Here is an 18,121-nt window from a genome sequence, read left to right as displayed (position 1 = left end):
GTATTAAGTCCATATTGCATCTGTATTAAGTCACGCTGGAAATTTACTCTTCCATGATGCCACTGAGATGCAATGTTATGGATGAACTCAATACCAATAAGTTCAATATTTCAAGGGTGATTTCATCACAGTGATTATTAATGTCATTAATGCTTACAAACACAGACCAACGGTTGTTCAAGAAGACGAAATTAATCAGAAGAAATTTTTAAGTGTTTTGCTATATGTTATCATTATAAGGACAAGTAGACTAAAATTGTTAGTTTCTAACTCTGATATTCTCTATGTCAGCAAACATTGGTTAATAAACAACATAGTGTTAGAGTTTGAATATTTCTATAGCATCAAGAGAGAGTGAATATTTAATTGCTTAGCTTTAGTTTGGTAACATTGATAATTTTCTAACACAGCACTATAAGACCACCTAGGCTAGACCACAAACAAATGGCAGCTAGGTCAATGAAATCCAGAACAGAGCATTTTGACCCCCTCCTGTGGAGCCTCATTTCATTGAAGATGTAGAAGTGAGCTCTGAGATGTGGGAGGAGGGAACGGGATTCTGAGTGGCCGGGCAGCTGGCGATACAGGTGAGGGAGCTAGTTCTCGTATCACATAGCGTGATACACACCTGTATCACATGGCATCTCCTACCCTGCAACACTACAGCCATATCACCTTGTGCTAACTTCCACTAACTTCCACACCTTCCAATACTGGAATTATCAGGGATTTCCCCAACCTGTTGGAATATTTCCAAAATGGCATTCAAAAGAGTTGTATATTTTGTGATATTCACAGTTTTTGTGATTGGTAAATCTGCCGCTGAGGAGTCAGAGGACTGTGACAAGAAGCATGATGTGAAGGAACCCAACTGGCCATTCCAGATGAAGGCTGGTCAGAACGTGAACTACATGCCCGTCATGCCCATGGCCATGCCAGTGATGCAGGGACAGAAGGGTGAACCCGGCGTCTGTGACAGCAGTCAGTGTAAATGTGACTGCAGCAACATCGTCGACCAAGCAACTTCCAGACACGAACGCAGAGCTTTACGAGCTTCTCAGGACGTACCCTATAGACGTAATCAACCGAGTAACTACCAACAGTATCGGGGTTCAGGTCCACAAAATGTTCAAATGCATGGAGTAAAGGGTGAGAAGGGGTCGAGGGGGGAGATGGGTTCGAGGGGGGAGATGGGTGTTCCGGGGCTGCCGGGCGCCAGAGGACCCCCTGGCGCCATGGGTCAGAAGGGAGAACCGGGAAGATCTGCATCAAGGGGGTCATCTCGCAGCGCCCCTGGGATGCAGGGCCCACCGGGAATACGAGGGTTCCCAGGTCCTGTTGGGTCTCGGGGACCTGCTGGTGTCGCAGGGAAACCGGGACGTCCGGGATCTTTGGGTATTCCTGGTCAGAAAGGTGAACCTGGCAAGACAGGATTGCAAGGAGCAGACGGCCTTCCGGGCCGGAACGGAGATCGGGGAGCGCCTGGCGTGCCAGGAGTGCCAGGATTGACAGGTATGATGCTTGCTGTGTATTTAGAGATCCACTGTTTTTTCTGGGAGGGGTCTGTGATTTGTGTTTTTAATTTATTCTTACAAAAACGAATCTTCTATACTGCTTTCACGAAAAGCAATATTCACTGAACATTTTTGAAAAAATTATTGTTTGGCTCCTTTCTGAGATAAAAATTGTATGTCTTGAAGAAGTGATAAAAAAACTTTCTTTGCCTTACAAATACCCCAGGCTCCCAACAGAATGTAAAATGGTCCATCTCGTAGTATATATACTACTCAAAAGAAGTTAAGGATCACCTGATTCTTTCATATTACTATAGTTAATCTCTCATATCATGACAGATTAACTTTACCATTATGAAAGAATTGGGTGATCCTTAACTTCTTTTGAGTAGTATATATGTTTATGTTACAGTGTAGTGAGATTCAGCAATAGCATGTATTCTGTGATGAAATACTATTCATCTGAAAACATATTATCCATATTTCATTTGAGTCAAATAACACTTTATGTCTGAGCAGTAAGTCTGCCTCGATGGCATTATGGTGGCCTGATTAGTATCATAAAGATCACGAAGAACATACAGAGAAAATAGTACGTGGAATCTCAGGAACTTAACTAAATATTTGACATTTTCAGAACACACAAGAAAATATTTTCTGTCACCCAGTGTGACAACATGTAACAAGATCCTAATGCCCCCAGTGTAACTCAACACATAGACGTGTCGGGGAGTAAGTGTAACTCAACACATAGACGTGTCGGGCGTAATGTTCCATCTAACAATCAAGGTGAGGTGAGGTGAAATCGGGTTTAACGTCGCGTCCAAGATTATTGCACCTATATAGCGATGTGCATGTACGTGTGTGTGTTTGTGTGGCTGCTTGTACTAGTCCAGACTGATGCCGATTTATAGTGCTAGCTCACTGAGATACCATGCCACAGTTTAACATGAATACCCCACTCAGACACAGTATACTGACTCCGAGCCGACCAGTCCTTGTTTTAGCCCCTTAATGCCGAGCGCCAGACAGGGTAACAACAAGTACCATCTTTTAACGTCTTTTGGTATGACGCGGCCGGGGATCGAACCCCGGACCTTCCGCTCTCCGGGCGGACGCTCTACCACTAGACCACGGAGGCGGTCTCTAACAATCAAGGCAGTTCATCATTCATTCTGGTCATGCATCAATGACAAGTCAAACTACCAATAGCGGGCATTCTACCATGAATATTGTTTGCACACATATGATAACATTTATAAAACATTTTGGGACGTTTGGTAATTTTCTCAACGAAACAAATGACAATTAAAGTAAAATAAAACATTTGAAAAATGTGAAAACAGTTATTCGTGACAGTATATTGTTAACATACATTCTTGCATGACAGCTCAAAATACCAGTAGACATTGTTACCCAGCTTTGGAAATTTGTTTTTCTGAGGCTAGTCCAGAGACTTTTATCAGAATGTTAGGCTATATCATTACTGTAGTGGAAGCTGTTTCTAACTGTAAGCATGTTTATTTGTTGTTGAACGCCACACTCAGCAATATTCCAGCTATATGACAGCAGTCTGTAAATAATCAAGTCTGGACAAGACAATCCAGTGACTGACATCATGAGCATCGATCCCTGCAATTGGGATACGATGACATGCATCAACCAAGTCACTGAGCCTGACCACCCGATCCCGTTAGTCGCCTCTTACGACAAGCATAGTTTCCTCTTACAGCAAGTGAGTGAGTGAGTGAGTTGGGTTTAACACCAAAACATTATTCCACTTATATCACGGTGTTCTTACAGCGAGCAGAAAATAATCAGTGACTTATATTAGGAGCTAAATATCATAAACATAAAGTACAGTTATATTTTTTATTTGAATATTAAAAATTAAATTTCTAATTCAGTTTGTCATAATTTCTTGGCTTTAATAATTTCTTAATTATGCAAATAGCTAGTGTCATAATCAACCGTTCTTCCACCGTCCCTGTTTTAAGTGAAATACGGTAGGTCAGTTGTTGGGGCCACAATGGAACAATGGTTAGTAAGCCATGAAGGATACCGGTATTATGTATGTGTTTGACGATCTTAGAAGTCTTTTGTGTAGATGTCAAGAAATTATTTTTGGTTTGTGTGCCCACATTTTTCTTCCTATTCAAGTTGGGGAAATTTAAGTTTAGTGTTCTCCAGATGTTCTAGTACAATTAAAGCGGGATCACGCTTCACTGATGTATTGTATAAGTTGTATTATTTCAAATGAAGTGACCGTAGTCATCACAGTGAACCCCAAAGAGTAGATCAAACAAGACACAGTGGCATGACTGGTAAACCTGATCAGCCATTGTCTCGCACCACGGCTGGGGTTACCGTCCGACAATATGCCTGACACATGCGAGACATGGCTTCCATAACAGTCACGTTCTACTGATCTTTTCATGTTTAACCTTTGCGTTTATTGTTCTGATTATCATATTAGGGACATGAAAAGGTTAAAGCTTTGATATTAGTTTATAAGGTTCCAGGGTACATGCTGGTCAATCAAATCTTAAAGTGTACCATCTTGTACACTTGTGTGGTATCAAGCCTCCGGACCGAGACAACTAAATTGTGCTGAGGACACGTACAGATCCAGTGACGGTAGTCCTCATTGACTGGTAACATTTGAGGGCTATAATTCTGAACCAGTTCTCTATGCTACAACACAGGAAACATTTTGTCTTCTTCAAGCAGCACTAGGTATTTGCTTCAAAATTCTCAATGCTTCAAAAATGGAACTGAATAAAACGGACATAATTTAAACACAGTAAACATTTCGTCTTCTTCAAGCAGCACTAGTTATATGCTTCAAAAATGGAACTGAATAAAACAAACATAATTTAAACACAGTAAACATTTTGTCTTCTTCAAGCAGCACTAGGTATATGCTTCAAGATTCTCAATGCTTCAAAATTGGAACTGAATAAAACAGACATAAAACATAATCACAATAAACATTTGGTCTTGTTCAAGCAGCACTAGGTATATGCTTCAAAATTCTAAATGCTTCAAAATTGGAACTGAATAAAACAGACATAATTTAAACACAGTAAACATTTTGTCTTCTTCAAGCAGCACTAGGTATATGCTTCAAGATTCTCAATGCTTCAAAATTGGAACTGAATAAAACAGACATAAAACGTAAACACAGTAAACATTTTGTCTTCTTCAAGCAGCACTAGGTATATGCTTCAAGATTCTCAATACTTCAAAATTGGAACTGAATAAAACAGACATAATTTAAACACAGTAAACATTTTGTCTTCATCAAGCAGGACAAGCAACAAACTCCGAGGATTGGTGAAATAAGATTTACACGTATAAGCAATCGGGACTTCTTGAAAACTATTGAAAACTTCTAGGGGTGTATACGGTATTGTATAGTGTATCAGTGTGGATTGACAGGGCACAGAGTAGCTTGTTTGTTGTAATGAAATGAGTTGATAAGCCTGAGTGACCTCACAGTCATACTCGTCGCTGTAACAGCTGGGGGCGCCATTCTACATAACCACGTTTTAGGCTTCTGTGATTTTTCCCCCCACTTCTTTTCTTCACGGCATTCCTCAGATATCTCTGTCATTGTGATTTCCTTAAATTAAGATGGAGGACTATACACACAAACACAGGAGGCCAACACCTACTACCCAGGTTGTAAAGAGATGTACATCTTACTGCTGATGTTACATTGTAAAAGAAATGAAAATCCAGAAGACATTTTGTTATATATTATGTTCGCTGTATCAAACTTTATGTACTGCTGTTAATATCAATATTCATAACATAATTGGACCCTTATAAAACGCCACAGTCCTCCACGGATGGCTTTGTACGGGAAATTTTTACTTGTCAGCAGATGATAGATTGCTGTCAAAATATATTCTCAACTCCCTGTGAAGTACACAAACCAATCAGACAATATCAGGCCCTATCCAGTTTCCACTGATATTACCATCAAATCCCCCCACACAACTCAAAAATAACCATAACAATTTTGCAGTAATTATTTGTAAATTCTGCACACAATTCTGCAAACTTTTAAGTTTTGTTTTTATGAATTTCATAGTTTTGCACCTGTTTGACTTGCGGCGGGCATTTAAATTCATAAACATATCCATGGCTAGAATAGCCTACTGAAGGGAATCTGGAGATCACTAGTGTAAACAGAAGGACATGCACTCTCAGTAAGCAAAAATCAACATCACTTAGGATACTGGTTTCATTTAACCATTTCTCAAAATGTAAAATATTTAATAAATCGTTTGTAAATTATTTTTAAAATATTTTTGTCCATATAACACAAACACTTCAATCAAATAATTATTTGGAATGATTAATGAATACAATGCTCAATTCAATAATGACTCACTGTTTCATAAATCTATTAGACTTTTACACATTTAAAACAAGTTTTCGACTGACAAATTAAAATTCTGCAGTGTATTTGACATATTCTGCAGCAGATATATAGAGGATTCATCATGAGTGTTTTTTAATATGGGAAATATCAACCGAGTCTTAGTTAATCGGTATTTGCCGAGCCTTTGGCGAGGCAAATACCGATTAACGGGACGAGGTTGATATTTCCCATATTAAAAAACACGAGTGATGAATTCTATTTATCATTTTCACATTTTTGCTTCCAAATTAAGGAATAATTGCATTAAACATTAACATCAGCAACTTGTCGAAATCTTACGTGCGTATTCTCACTCGTGCGTAGTGATACATGTTTTCCATAGCCATGTAAACCAAAATAAACAATTCGCTGAGAAAAAAAGTTCCTCGGATTATTTTAAACAAAATACTTGAACAGACTTTGGCAGAATAATTGAAACTTTAATAACGGTAACAACAACGATTCTGTGTAATCTGATTATATCTCTGGTGTAACTTCACTTATAATATATAGTTTCAAATCAAACCGCTCTCTCTTCCGGTTAGCTAATTTGCATATATAATTTGCATACTTATGTCATTGGGGTATGACATACATGTTTTTATGTCATAAGCTTATGTCATGGATAAATGCTTTAGTTAAATGATAAATGAAGAATTATGCATAAGTTCTGCACAAGTTCTGCACAAAATGTGATTTTCTGCAAGATAGATGCATTTCTGCAAATATTCCGCAACCATGATATCGCAGAATACAGCAGGGACTGATATCAGCATATTCTGCAGGGAGGCAAACTAGCGCTGCCCAAGTCAGTTTGTCAACAGTTGCAAGACCCCTGAGGACAGTTTGGGGGGTGTCCCCATGATCCACTACACAGACCAGTGAATGTTACAGGTCATGACGTGTTACCTTAAGACAGTTTGGGGGGTGTCCCCATGATCCACTACACAGGCCAGTGAATGTTACAGGTCATGACGTGTTACCTTGAGGACAGTTTGGGGGGTGTCCCCATGATCCACTATACAGACCAGTGAATGTTACAGGCCATGACGTGTTACCTTGAGGACAGTTTGGGGGATGTCCCCATGATCCACTACACAGACCAGTGAATGTTACAGGTCATGACGTGTTACCTTGAGGACAGTTTGGGGGATGTCCCCATGATCCACTACACAGACCAGTGAATGTTACAGGTCATGACGTGTTACCTTGAGGTCAGTTTGGGGGATGTCCCCATGATCCACTACACAGGCCAGTGAATGTTACAGGCCATGACGTGTTACCTTGAGGACAGTTTTGGGGATGTCCCCATGATCCACTACACAGACCAGTGAATGTTACAGGTCATGACGTGTTACCTTGAGGACAGTTTGGGGGGTGTCCCCATGATCCACTACACAGGCCAGTGAATGTTACAGGTCATGACGTGTTACCTTGAGGACAGTTTGGGGGGTGTCCCCATGATCCACTACACAGGCCAGTGAATGTTACAGGTCATGACGTGTTACCTTGAGGACAGTTTGGGGGATGTCCCCATGATCCACTACACAGACCAGTGAATGTAACAGGTCATGACGTGTTACCTTAAGACAGTTTGGGGGATGTCCCCATGATCCACTACACAGACCAGTGAATGTTACAGGTCATGACGTGTTACCTTGAGGACAGTTTGGGGGATGTCCCCATGATCCACTACACAGACCAGTGAATGTTACAGGTCATGACGTGTTACCTTAAGACAGTTTGGGGGATGTCCCCATGATCCACTACACAGACCAGTGAATGTTACAGGTCATGACGTGTTACCTTGAGGACAGTTTGGGGGGTGTCCCCATGATCCACTATACAGGCCAGTGAATGTTACAGGTCATGACGTGTTAAGTTGAATCCCTGTTCTGCTTGAACAAAAGAAATTGTTTACCGATTGAACCTGATACTAAATCCAATCCAAGCAAACATACAACTTATATATTATTAGATCTAACCCAAATATCCAAGATAACGAGCCAGACAAGCTGAAATATTTGGTGTGCTGGCACCAAGTAATCATCACATAATACAATGGTATTAGTTTCGTTAATTACATTATACATTGTTAAAGGGAGAGAACTCCGAGTCCTGCCCATAATTCCTGCCCAGTTACTGAGAGAGAAAGTTTGTATATGATTTGTATGAGGATAGTCAAACAGAGTTTCCTTGCCATTGTACCCTTCAATATAGCACTACTCGGTGAAATTGTTTCATACATAAAAATATCCAGCAATCATCTGTACCAAAGTGCTACACTTGTGGTTCTTATAATTTTAAATATAAATAATAAACATGATAAAAGCTGACATTAAAATATCACGATATTAGAATATATTATTCCTGATAAAATAATAATTTCAGATACATTTCTTCTGACCACTGCATCAAAATTCTTTGAAGTTGCATCATTGGGTACTTTTTAATGGAATCACCGTTAATTTTGGAGAAAACGTGTGTACAGCTGATTGCTATCTCCACCTTAGTTGACAAGAAAATACACATGGTAATCTTAATCTCTGCACATAAAACAATGCCTTGGAGAGCGGGAAATACAATTCAAATTATAAATCACAATGTCTAGCGATGTTTTATACCAAATTTAATAATTTTATTGACCAAGTTTGTTATACCTGTTCGTTCACCTGGATTCGGTGAAGGGATACGATGTGTGTTTTTTTAAATCACATAACATATGAAAAATCTATTTTTTACCAGTACACTATGAATCATAAACAAGTACTATTCTAATCTTTTTTCAAACTGTGAAACGTGCATTGTAGATTGTGTTAGGTGGCCAGTGTCTGGCTATGCTGATGTGTTGTTTCTTTGGCCTGATTTGAACAGCTGGGACTGCTGATATGTATTGACTGTCTAGAAGACTTTGTTCTCACAAGAAGGGTTGCTGGGATAGCCTAGTGGTTAAAGTGTTCACCCGGGTTTGATTCCCCAAATATGGGGCACAATGTGTGATGCCCATTTCTGGTATCTCCTGCTGTGATATTACTGGAATATTGCTACAAGTACAAGCGGTGTAAAATTCAACTCACTCACTCAAACAAGAAGTTTGTCCTGGCCTGAAACTTCATACAATGCAAAAACAAAACACTTTTTTATGGATACAATGAATTTACCGGAGTAACATAATTAATTTTAAAAATAATAGTCAAGATATTTGAAGTTATATCTTTACATATTTCTGGGTGCTGTTGTACAAAACAACCATAGCGCTACGACTGTCATAAGTCTATGTTAAAGTATAGGAGTTACGATCACCTTAGCGCTACGACTGTCGTAAGTCTACGTTAAAGTATAGTAGTTACGATCACCTTAGCACTACGACTGTCGTAAGTCTACGTTAAAGTATAGGAGTTACGATCACCTTAGCACTACGACTGTCGTAAGTCTATGTTAAAGTATAGGAGTTACGATCACCTTAGCACTACGACTGTCGTAAGTCTACGTTAAAGTATAGGAGTTACGATCACCTTAGCGCTACGATCGCTTTGTACAACAGCACCCTAGTCAATTATAGATTAAGGAGTCAGTCACGTAAAATAAAATTAATTATTTTAGTCAAATCCTTACACCAAAGAGGACAAAAATTGTTGCCTTAGCCATTTAAGCAGGCAATGTGGGTTTTGAATGATTTGAATCAAAACTGCAACGGCTGCCAAATGGCCTGATCCTATTCTCCCTGAAAACTCCTTCTGGATTACCAGGTCAGGTAGTAACAGTTTCTTGTACAACCCAACAACCCCGCCTAAATAAGGTCACAGCCCCATCAGAAGGTTCAAGGTACGAGAAGATCCACACATTCCATCTGATACATTCTCTATTTACCCTGTACTTAATTCATTATATACTTTTCAGGTCAAGGCAGCGGTTCGAACCAGAAGCGTGTTGCATTCACCGCCGCACTTACAGAAAACGTCGGCCCAGTGAACCTGGCCACTCCACTCAAATACAGAGACATCGTCCTGAACGAAGGTAACGTGGGTCATAGACTCGCTCAACAACAGTGTGTGTGTGTGTGTGTGTGTGTGTGTGTGTGTGTGTGTGTGTGTGTGTGTGTGTGTGTGTGGTAATTATATCCAGGAGTGAGATTTTCTTAAAAATACATATTATTTTTTCCTTTTGATCACATAAATTTAGAGATAGTTTCATAAACCTAGACACTCCACTAAACACAAAGACATCATCATAAACAACGGTAACCCATATCAGGGACACTCTCAACAACAGGGATTATATTAGTAGCAGTTTATAGCAAGTGCCTGTAGCATTTATCATTTTCTCCCAAACTGGGATTTTTATAAAAATATTAAAATGTTTTCTTAAATTCAGAGAGAGGAGCATTGCACTCAAAAGAATAATGTGAAACTAGGTATTTGACCTTTTTTCCTTTAATGGTCGTGTTATCAGAGAAACACAGCTGACAAGTCACCTTTGTAGAGTTAAAAAATAAAAGTAATAATTTTACTGCTCACCTTGGTATAGAAAGTCTTAATTTTATTTTGGGACAATTTTACTGGCTTATCCCGGAATCTGGGTACTGCCTATGATATCATCCATAAACAATGAGTGAGTGAGTTGGGTTTAACGCCGCTTTTAACAGTATTCCAGTTATATCGCAGCGTGTCAGCTTAATGTGGGAGGAAAGCCCGAAGTGATACAGGTCTCAGACATTTACTACTTCAGTGAAACCCATGAGCACGGGTATGGTGCTGACATACCTAGAAACATAATCGGGGCAAACCGAGATTCAAAACCCACAATCATAGGTTTCTGGCGTGCCCAAGGGACGCAACTCTGCAATTGCGGCGCCTTAGACGACTGGGCCACCCGTGCCCCCCTCCATAAACAAAGAACAAGTAACTATCAGTAATGTTTACTCTATCAACAATCTACCCGACAGTTGTGTGATATGTTGCTCAACATGTACAGAGTATCAATCGTCGTTTTTTCTGGTCAAGACCTGATTATTTACAGGTCTCCCTGACATAGCTGGAATATTGCTGAGGGCGTCATAAGACAAAAACAAACAAATAAACAAAAAAAATCAACAAATTTGCTCAGGTTGTTGATTAAGCTTATAGCTTCATCCAGATTTCAATTTCTAACCCGAGAAATAATCAACAGCGCACGATATCACACTAGAGCGGTGGACTACCATTGAAACTATAGCACTGGTTGTTGTGCAGGTTGACTAGACTTGGTCCTACAGGCCAGCAGCAGTGTCACAACAACTTCTATCCATAACCTGCATAATTTGGTTCAAATCTGGCCTTAAAATGTCCACAAGAATATGTAAACTTTCTGTAGGGCAGATTTCATTTGCCGGAACAGGAAATAGTCACTAGGGGCTAAGTCTGGGCTGAAGGGTGGGTGATTTAACTTTACAGCCCAGACTTAGCCACCAGTGGTTATTTCCTGTTCCTGCAAATGAAATCTGCCCTACGTGGAAGACGCTTCCAGGACGACGAGGACATAAAGACTGCCACAGAGGCGTGGTTAGAGGGCCAATCTGTGTATTTCTATAAAAGTGGTATTAAAATCTTGAAGGACAAATGGAATAAGTGTATTGAGGTGAATGGAGATTATATTGAAAATATAAAGTGCAAAAGATATTCTGCGACTTCGTCTTATATTGAAGTTGCAAAACTTATTGAACGCCCTCGTATTACTATGGTTATTATGTCATCGATTGATAGACTAACTATAGTAATATAAAAGCATCAGGTGCTCCTTGACTGTTTTGAGAAGTATATAATCCTTAATTATCCCAAATTGGTTCCCACAGGAGATATCGCTTGGTTGATTTGGTTGGTTTGTTGTTTAACGCCGCACTCAGCAATATCCAGCTATATGACGGCGGTCTATAAATAATCGAGTCTGGACCAGACAATCCAGTGATTGACATCATGAACATCGATCCACGCAATTGAGATACGATGACATGCATCAACCAAGTCAGCGAGCCTGACCACCCGATCCCGTTAGTCGCCTTTTACGACAAGCATAGTCACCTTTTACGGCAAGCATGGGTTGCTGAAGACCTATTCCACCCCGGAATCTTCACGGGTCTCGCTTGGTTGTGATCAAGCTGTTGGATGATAAAAAAATCTCCCCCGTTGACAAAAGAGGAAAATCACCTCAGTAAGACTCAGAGTTTTTCCACTTTCATCAACCTGTGTTGATATATTTGATATCAAAAGACACGAGTGTGAGATTCTCTATATGACAAACATGTGAAGATAATAGAGTAAAATCTCCGAGTCCATATTCTTGACTAAAAGTCTGTGATAGTTGCTCCCTGCTCACATTAGGCTCTGAGCCAACTGAGGGCAGGACCAACATTGCACTGAAACACCTAATTCATTTCCCACAATGTAATGAGAACAAGATGCGGAGGTGTTGGTGGTACGGAGGGAGGGAGAGCCCCTCCAGCCGGCCTCTGATTGGATATAGTGGGTTCCTTCATTTAAGAATATCAAAACCTCATGTTAATTTCCGGGTCTCTGAACCTGGAATGTTTTAAATACCAACACTTGCTTTATGAATGAATCTGGTTCCAAATTAAACACATATGATTCAATTTGCTTTTTAAAGACATTTTGCTAAAATATATAAACACTCATCATATGAATGAAAATGGTTTCATGACAAGAACAAATATTTAACTTGAATTTTGTTTCATGACATTTTGACCATAAATAATTCTTGTTTTAAGAATGAATCCAGTTTCATATCAAGCAAACATAATTCAAATTTTGTTTTAAAACATTTTGATAAAAAATATCAACACTCGGTTTATGAAAGAATCGAGTTTAAAGAAAACTTAACTTCAATTTTGTTTCATGAATATTTTGATAAAAAAAATAAAAATCGAACACCTTTAATGTGAGAAAAATATGCAATTATTTTATCTTGAAAAAAACTTGAATTGAAATGGAATGAAAAATAAAGGTCAGGAAACTGAGCATGGATCTCGTTGTCAGAAATCCCAAATCTTGAAAATGATGGCAAATGACATCAGCATGGTCGTTGTCAGCGAACATTCGGACATTTCCCATGAAGAAATGAGTAGGTAAATAGGCTACATAGGTCTCTATAGACAGCAATACTCCAGCTATATGACGGCGGTCTGTAAATAATCAAGTCTGGACCAGACAATCCAGTGATTGACGTCAGGCGCATTTACCTATGCAATTGGGATATGATGACATGCATCAACCATGTCAGCAAGCCCGACCACCCGATCCCGTTAGTCGCCTCTTATGACAAGCATGGGTTGCTGAAGTCATAGTCTCCCCGGAATCTTCACAGAACTTATTTTTATTGATTGAGTAGTTTATCTTACATAAGTTCATCATGTTAATGATATAAGAGACCTTCGGACAAACCCAACCAGTGCTCAAATTGTGGTAAAACAAGTCAAGATTTTTGTCATGACCTTATATTGAAACGAATGATAAATGGGGATAAACTAGCAGACCCCATGAAGCCTTCAATTTGAACAACAGGTCAGATAAATATCCAAACTTCTTAAAAACCTAAGCAGGGATTATCTGGGACAGCTACCATCAGCAGGTGCCCTTGCAGGCAGTTTAATTGAAATTCTTTTGTAATAATTTTCTTCAATTTTTATTTTCAAAAGTCTGATTTTCAGAGGATTTCAACATTGCAATAATGTACGACTTAGCATTATGCCTCTTCCTCTATAGTGGTCCTGTCATCAGTGAAATACAAGTCATCTCTACAAAGGCATTATGTTAGTTCTTTTGACATCACTTAGGAAATAAATTCCAAATTTGGGACATTTACTACAGACTTGGGGCCGAATATCTGCTCCCGAGCAGGGCTTCTTTCCACAAAGTGATCTTAAGATGCTCACGACGTTCATAGGCTGACAACAGTCGTAGTGCTAAGATACTTGTAACGTCCATTAGGCTAACGATAGTCTTAGCGCTAAGATGCTCATGACATCCATAGGCTGACAACAGTCGTAGTGCTAAGATGCTTGTAACGTCCATTAGGCTAACGATAGTCTTAGCGCTAAGATGCTCATGACATCCATAGGCTGACAACAGTCGTAGTGCTAAGATGCTTGTAACGTCCATTAGGCTAACGATAGTCTTAGCGCTAAAATGCTCATGACATCCATAGGCTGATAACAGTCATAGTGCTAAGATGCTTGTAACGTCCATTAGGCTAACGATAGTCTTAGCGCTAAGATGCTCATGACGTCCATAGGCTGACAACAGTCGTAGTGCTAAGATGCTTGTAACGTCCATTAGGCTAATGATAGTCTTAGTGCTAAGATGGTCATAACGTCCATATGCTAACAACAGTCTTAGTGCTAAGATGCTTATGACGTACATTAGGCTAATGACAGTGGTAGCGCTAAGATGGTCATAACGTCCATATGCTAACAACAGTCTTAGTGCTAAGATGCTTATGACGTACATTAGGCTAATGACAGTGGTAGCGCTAAGATGCTTATGAGGTACATTAGGCTAATGACAGTGGTAGCGCTAAGATGCTTATGATGTACATTAGGCTAATGACAGTGGTAGCGCTAAGATGCTTATGACGTACATTAGGCTAATGACAGTGGTAGCGCTAAGATGGTCATAACGTCCATATGCTAACAACAGTCTTAGTGCTAAGATGCTTATGACGTACATTAGGCTAATGACAGTGGTAGCGCTAAGATGCTTATGAGGTCCATTAGGCTAACGACAGTCGTGGCGCTAAGATGCTCATGAGGTCCATTAGGCTAACGACAGTCGTAGCGCTAAGATGCTTATGACTTCCATTAGGCTAACAACAGTCTTAGCACTAAGATGCTAATGACTTCCATTAGGCTAACAACAGTCTTAGCGCTAAGATGCTTATGACTTCCATTAGGCTAACAACAGTCTTAGCGCTAAGATGCTTATGACGTCCATTAGGCTAACGGCAGTCTTAGTGCTAAGATGGTCATGACGTCCATTAGGCTAACGACAGTCTTAGCGCTAAGATCACTTTGTAGAGGGGTCCCTATTCCAGACAAATCACTACTAAAGCTGCAACATTCTCATCTCTCCAGGTGCAGCCTACAACCTCATCACCGGCATCTTCACAGCTCCGCACAACGGCACGTACGTCCTGTCCTACAATGCCTTGTCCCAGTACGGGCGAGCCGTGGAACTGACGCTGCTCCACAACGCAAAGATCATCAGCTCCGTCCATTCCCGTGAGACGGGCGGCTACACAGGCGTCAGCAACACCATCGCTGTTCGCCTGGCGGTAGGAGACAGACTGTGGATCGAGCTGAGCGCGGGTATTTACTACGTGTATGGAGACACTGGCAGGCACTCACTGTTTTCAGGATACCTATTGTATGCAGACTGAAGACACGACGAAACTGACGACTGTCATTCGCAATATTTCATTTTGGATCATTGAACTTTGTTACAGAGAATTGTGAGACATTTATTTGACATCAATATTGCAACAATTAATCAACTGATATTTTTGTAGCAAAACTTAAGAATTGGATTATTTCACATAATCCCCATTTCATATGGATTATGGTGCTGTCGTTACAACATACAACTGTACACATTTCATCAACCAAAGTCTGAATGTGAAAAGTGTTTCGGGACGAGCCTTTGTTTTGACTTGGACTGACAGTGTACAGATATCTGAACAGAATCACGGTTTGATTGGCATTCTAGAAGTTGGCGAGTAAGTAAGAAAAGGAAATCTTTATGGATAACAGCTTCTTGTTTATCGCATATTGCAACGTTTGGATGTAGATTCTCACAATGTTATCCCGCTTGATAACGGTGTAAGATCTACATTGAATCGTGGCTATACGCAATAAACCAGAAGTTGTTATCCATATAGATCTACGTTTTCTTAAGTACAAAGTCAGAACAAACACCGGATTATTGTGGTGAAACTGTGAAGGCGGCCCCAGTACTGTTGGGCCCCCAGTGTGTGGCCTTCACACCATCTTCCCGAGGCAAGAGAGTTAACTGACTTTAAAAGTCCAGTTTCCACCCTTGCCGAACTAGGCTGGTATTCCTGGGCTCATTCGTAGCGCCACCAGTGGTCATTTTGAGTTATGTCCCTTCTGAGCCTCTCCTATGGACCAATCTGATTCCATCACTTGCATTTGTTTCAAACAAAATGGCGGCACCCAGTCAAGACGATCTGATCGATAATCAAGATCTATATTGTGATAAAACGGATCATACATCGCAAAGTGCATCAAATCAGGCGAGCACCCCGATTAAAAACATGAAAAGATGTTGAAAATATCTGTTGACAACGAGTTGGTGGTGCACGTTTTGCAAATCCTGCAATCGACCGAAATCTGCACGACAGTTTACGAACCGGATTTCGATCTCGTTGCGAGGTTTTGATTGGACTATGGATAGACTCGTTAGTCCAGCCAAAATGTAACTCCATAGTACCAGCCTAGTTCGGCAAGGGTGGAAACTGGACCTTTATAGTCAGTTAACTCTCTTGCCTCGGGAAGCTGCCATCACGGCCACCAACAGTATCTGATAACGGACACCATAGACATTGTTTTTTACTTCTTGTACTGAAGACAATATTAAAAAAGATTGTCATGTGGACATCATTTCTTCCTCACACACAATGTTCCAGCCATATTTGTATGTTACAGTCATCAACATAAGGCCTTTATTTCTTGTTAGTTGGTTTACCAAACAATGGCCTAACATTCATTGTCGGTGGTCAAAAAGAAAAGAAAGATTTTCAACTTCCAGATTAGCACTGCTATAATGAATGAAAAACCAAGCTCACATGCACACCTTCACGGAAGTACGATTACGAAAGGATACCGAAAGATAATTGATTGTTTTGTTAGATAAAAGAATTTTATATGTAATCTTTCATTTTTTTATGAACAGTGGTGATAAAATCTTGTGCTGTTTTTGATTTGCAGTGAGGTGAAATTTCACCTCTCACAAAGCAACGAAAAAACAATATGAGCTCTGATTAGCATCCTGGTCACTTAATGAAGTAAGTTGGTTGATTTGGTGGGTTGGTTGTTTAACGCCGCACTCAGCAATATTCCAGCTATATGACGGCGGTCTGTAAACAATCGAGTCTGGACCAGACAATCCAGTGATTAATATCATGAACATCGATCCACCCAATTGGGATTGATGACATGCCAAGTCAGCGAGCCTGACCACCCGATCCCGTTAGTCGCCTTTTACGACAAGCATAGTCACCTTTTACGGCACGCATGGGTTGCTGAAGATCTGTTCTACCCCGGAATCTTCACGGTTCAAACCGATCAGAACATGGAAGTTAACAATACGCTTCCGTCAGTAGGATTTGTCATAAACTCGTTTACATTTTTACAAAACTATATTTAGCACTACAAATAGATTTTATCAAAACTGACTAAAGAGATTCTTAATTTTAAGATTGTCTGAAGCTGATTTTCTTGTTTGCTACAATTTCATGTGAGTCGGACAAGCATGACAAGTTGGGCATTAATGTTTCAGCACCCGTCTCCTTATCCCCCAAACAGACACAATATAATAATGTTGCATTTGCAGGTAGTCAAGTGTGCTTGAAAAACACAAAGTCAAAAAGTCATTCTATTGTGCACAATGTTAACTGATCAAAAGAAGCACTTGTCAAGAAATACCACCAGTGTGTAGACAAGAGGTGACATTTCATATAACATCACATTGATAAGTGCTTTAATGAATGCTAATGTGAGTGAGTGAGTGAGTGAGTGAGTGAGTGAGTGAGTGAGTGAGTGAGTGAGTGAGTGAGTGAGTGAGTGAGTGAGTGAGTGAGTGAGTGAGTGAGTGAGTGAAAACCAAGCACAAATAATTAATGATTTCAGTATATAGAGACTTTCCAAGTTTCACAAGCAAGGTACAGGGACTTATCAAGACCTGACCAGAATCTCTTAGTCTGCAGCAATTGGCAGTAAAAAAATTCTTTCATGTAAATACAGTTATAATGAATATGATAGCTTTGTCGACATGACGAGACCGAAACAGAGGAATAGGAACATTTTACATTACTGTATTGAATGTATTGCTACAGGCCTCAAAGTTTAAATTTTTACCAAGTAGCCATATGGCTACAAGTAGTTTTTTCC

The 18,121-nt window shown here is 39.9% G+C and overlaps 2 protein-coding genes across 2 annotated transcripts in view; one reads left to right on the top strand and one right to left on the bottom strand.

The window, feature by feature from the left end:
* Window positions 1-18,121, bottom strand: part of LOC124120542 (cell division cycle protein 16 homolog) — a 63,478-nt gene that overhangs the window by 35,285 nt on the left and 10,072 nt on the right. The window lies entirely within an intron of this gene.
* LOC124120543 (collagen alpha-2(VIII) chain-like) lies at window positions 525-16,098 on the top strand. Its single transcript, XM_046483389.2, has 3 exons — window positions 525-1,512; window positions 9,847-9,963; window positions 15,068-16,098. Exons 1-3 carry the CDS (start codon window positions 759-761, stop codon window positions 15,370-15,372), a joined length of 1,176 nt encoding a protein of 391 aa, XP_046339345.2. The 5' UTR covers window positions 525-758; the 3' UTR covers window positions 15,373-16,098.

The sequence above is a fragment of the Haliotis rufescens genome, unplaced genomic scaffold (assembly GCF_023055435.1).
Source record: "Haliotis rufescens isolate VD_foot unplaced genomic scaffold, xgHalRufe1.0.p SCAF_47, whole genome shotgun sequence".
NCBI classification, from domain to species: domain Eukaryota; kingdom Metazoa; phylum Mollusca; class Gastropoda; order Lepetellida; family Haliotidae; genus Haliotis; species Haliotis rufescens.
The sequence above is the reverse complement of the archived record's forward strand: the minus strand, read 5'-3'. Positions and strand labels throughout refer to the sequence as shown.

Bases quoted from the DNA above. Each gene is read 5' to 3' on its own strand.
- LOC124120543 (XM_046483389.2), top strand. From the start codon at position 759: ATGGCATTCAAAAGAGTTGTATATTTTGTGATATTCACAGTTTTTGTG. The intron at 1,513-9,846 runs GTATGATGCTTG...TATACTTTTCAG, and splicing joins AGGAGTGCCAGGATTGACAG to GTCAAGGCAGCGGTTCGAAC. The intron at 9,964-15,067 runs GTAACGTGGGTC...TCATCTCTCCAG, and splicing joins AGACATCGTCCTGAACGAAG to GTGCAGCCTACAACCTCATC.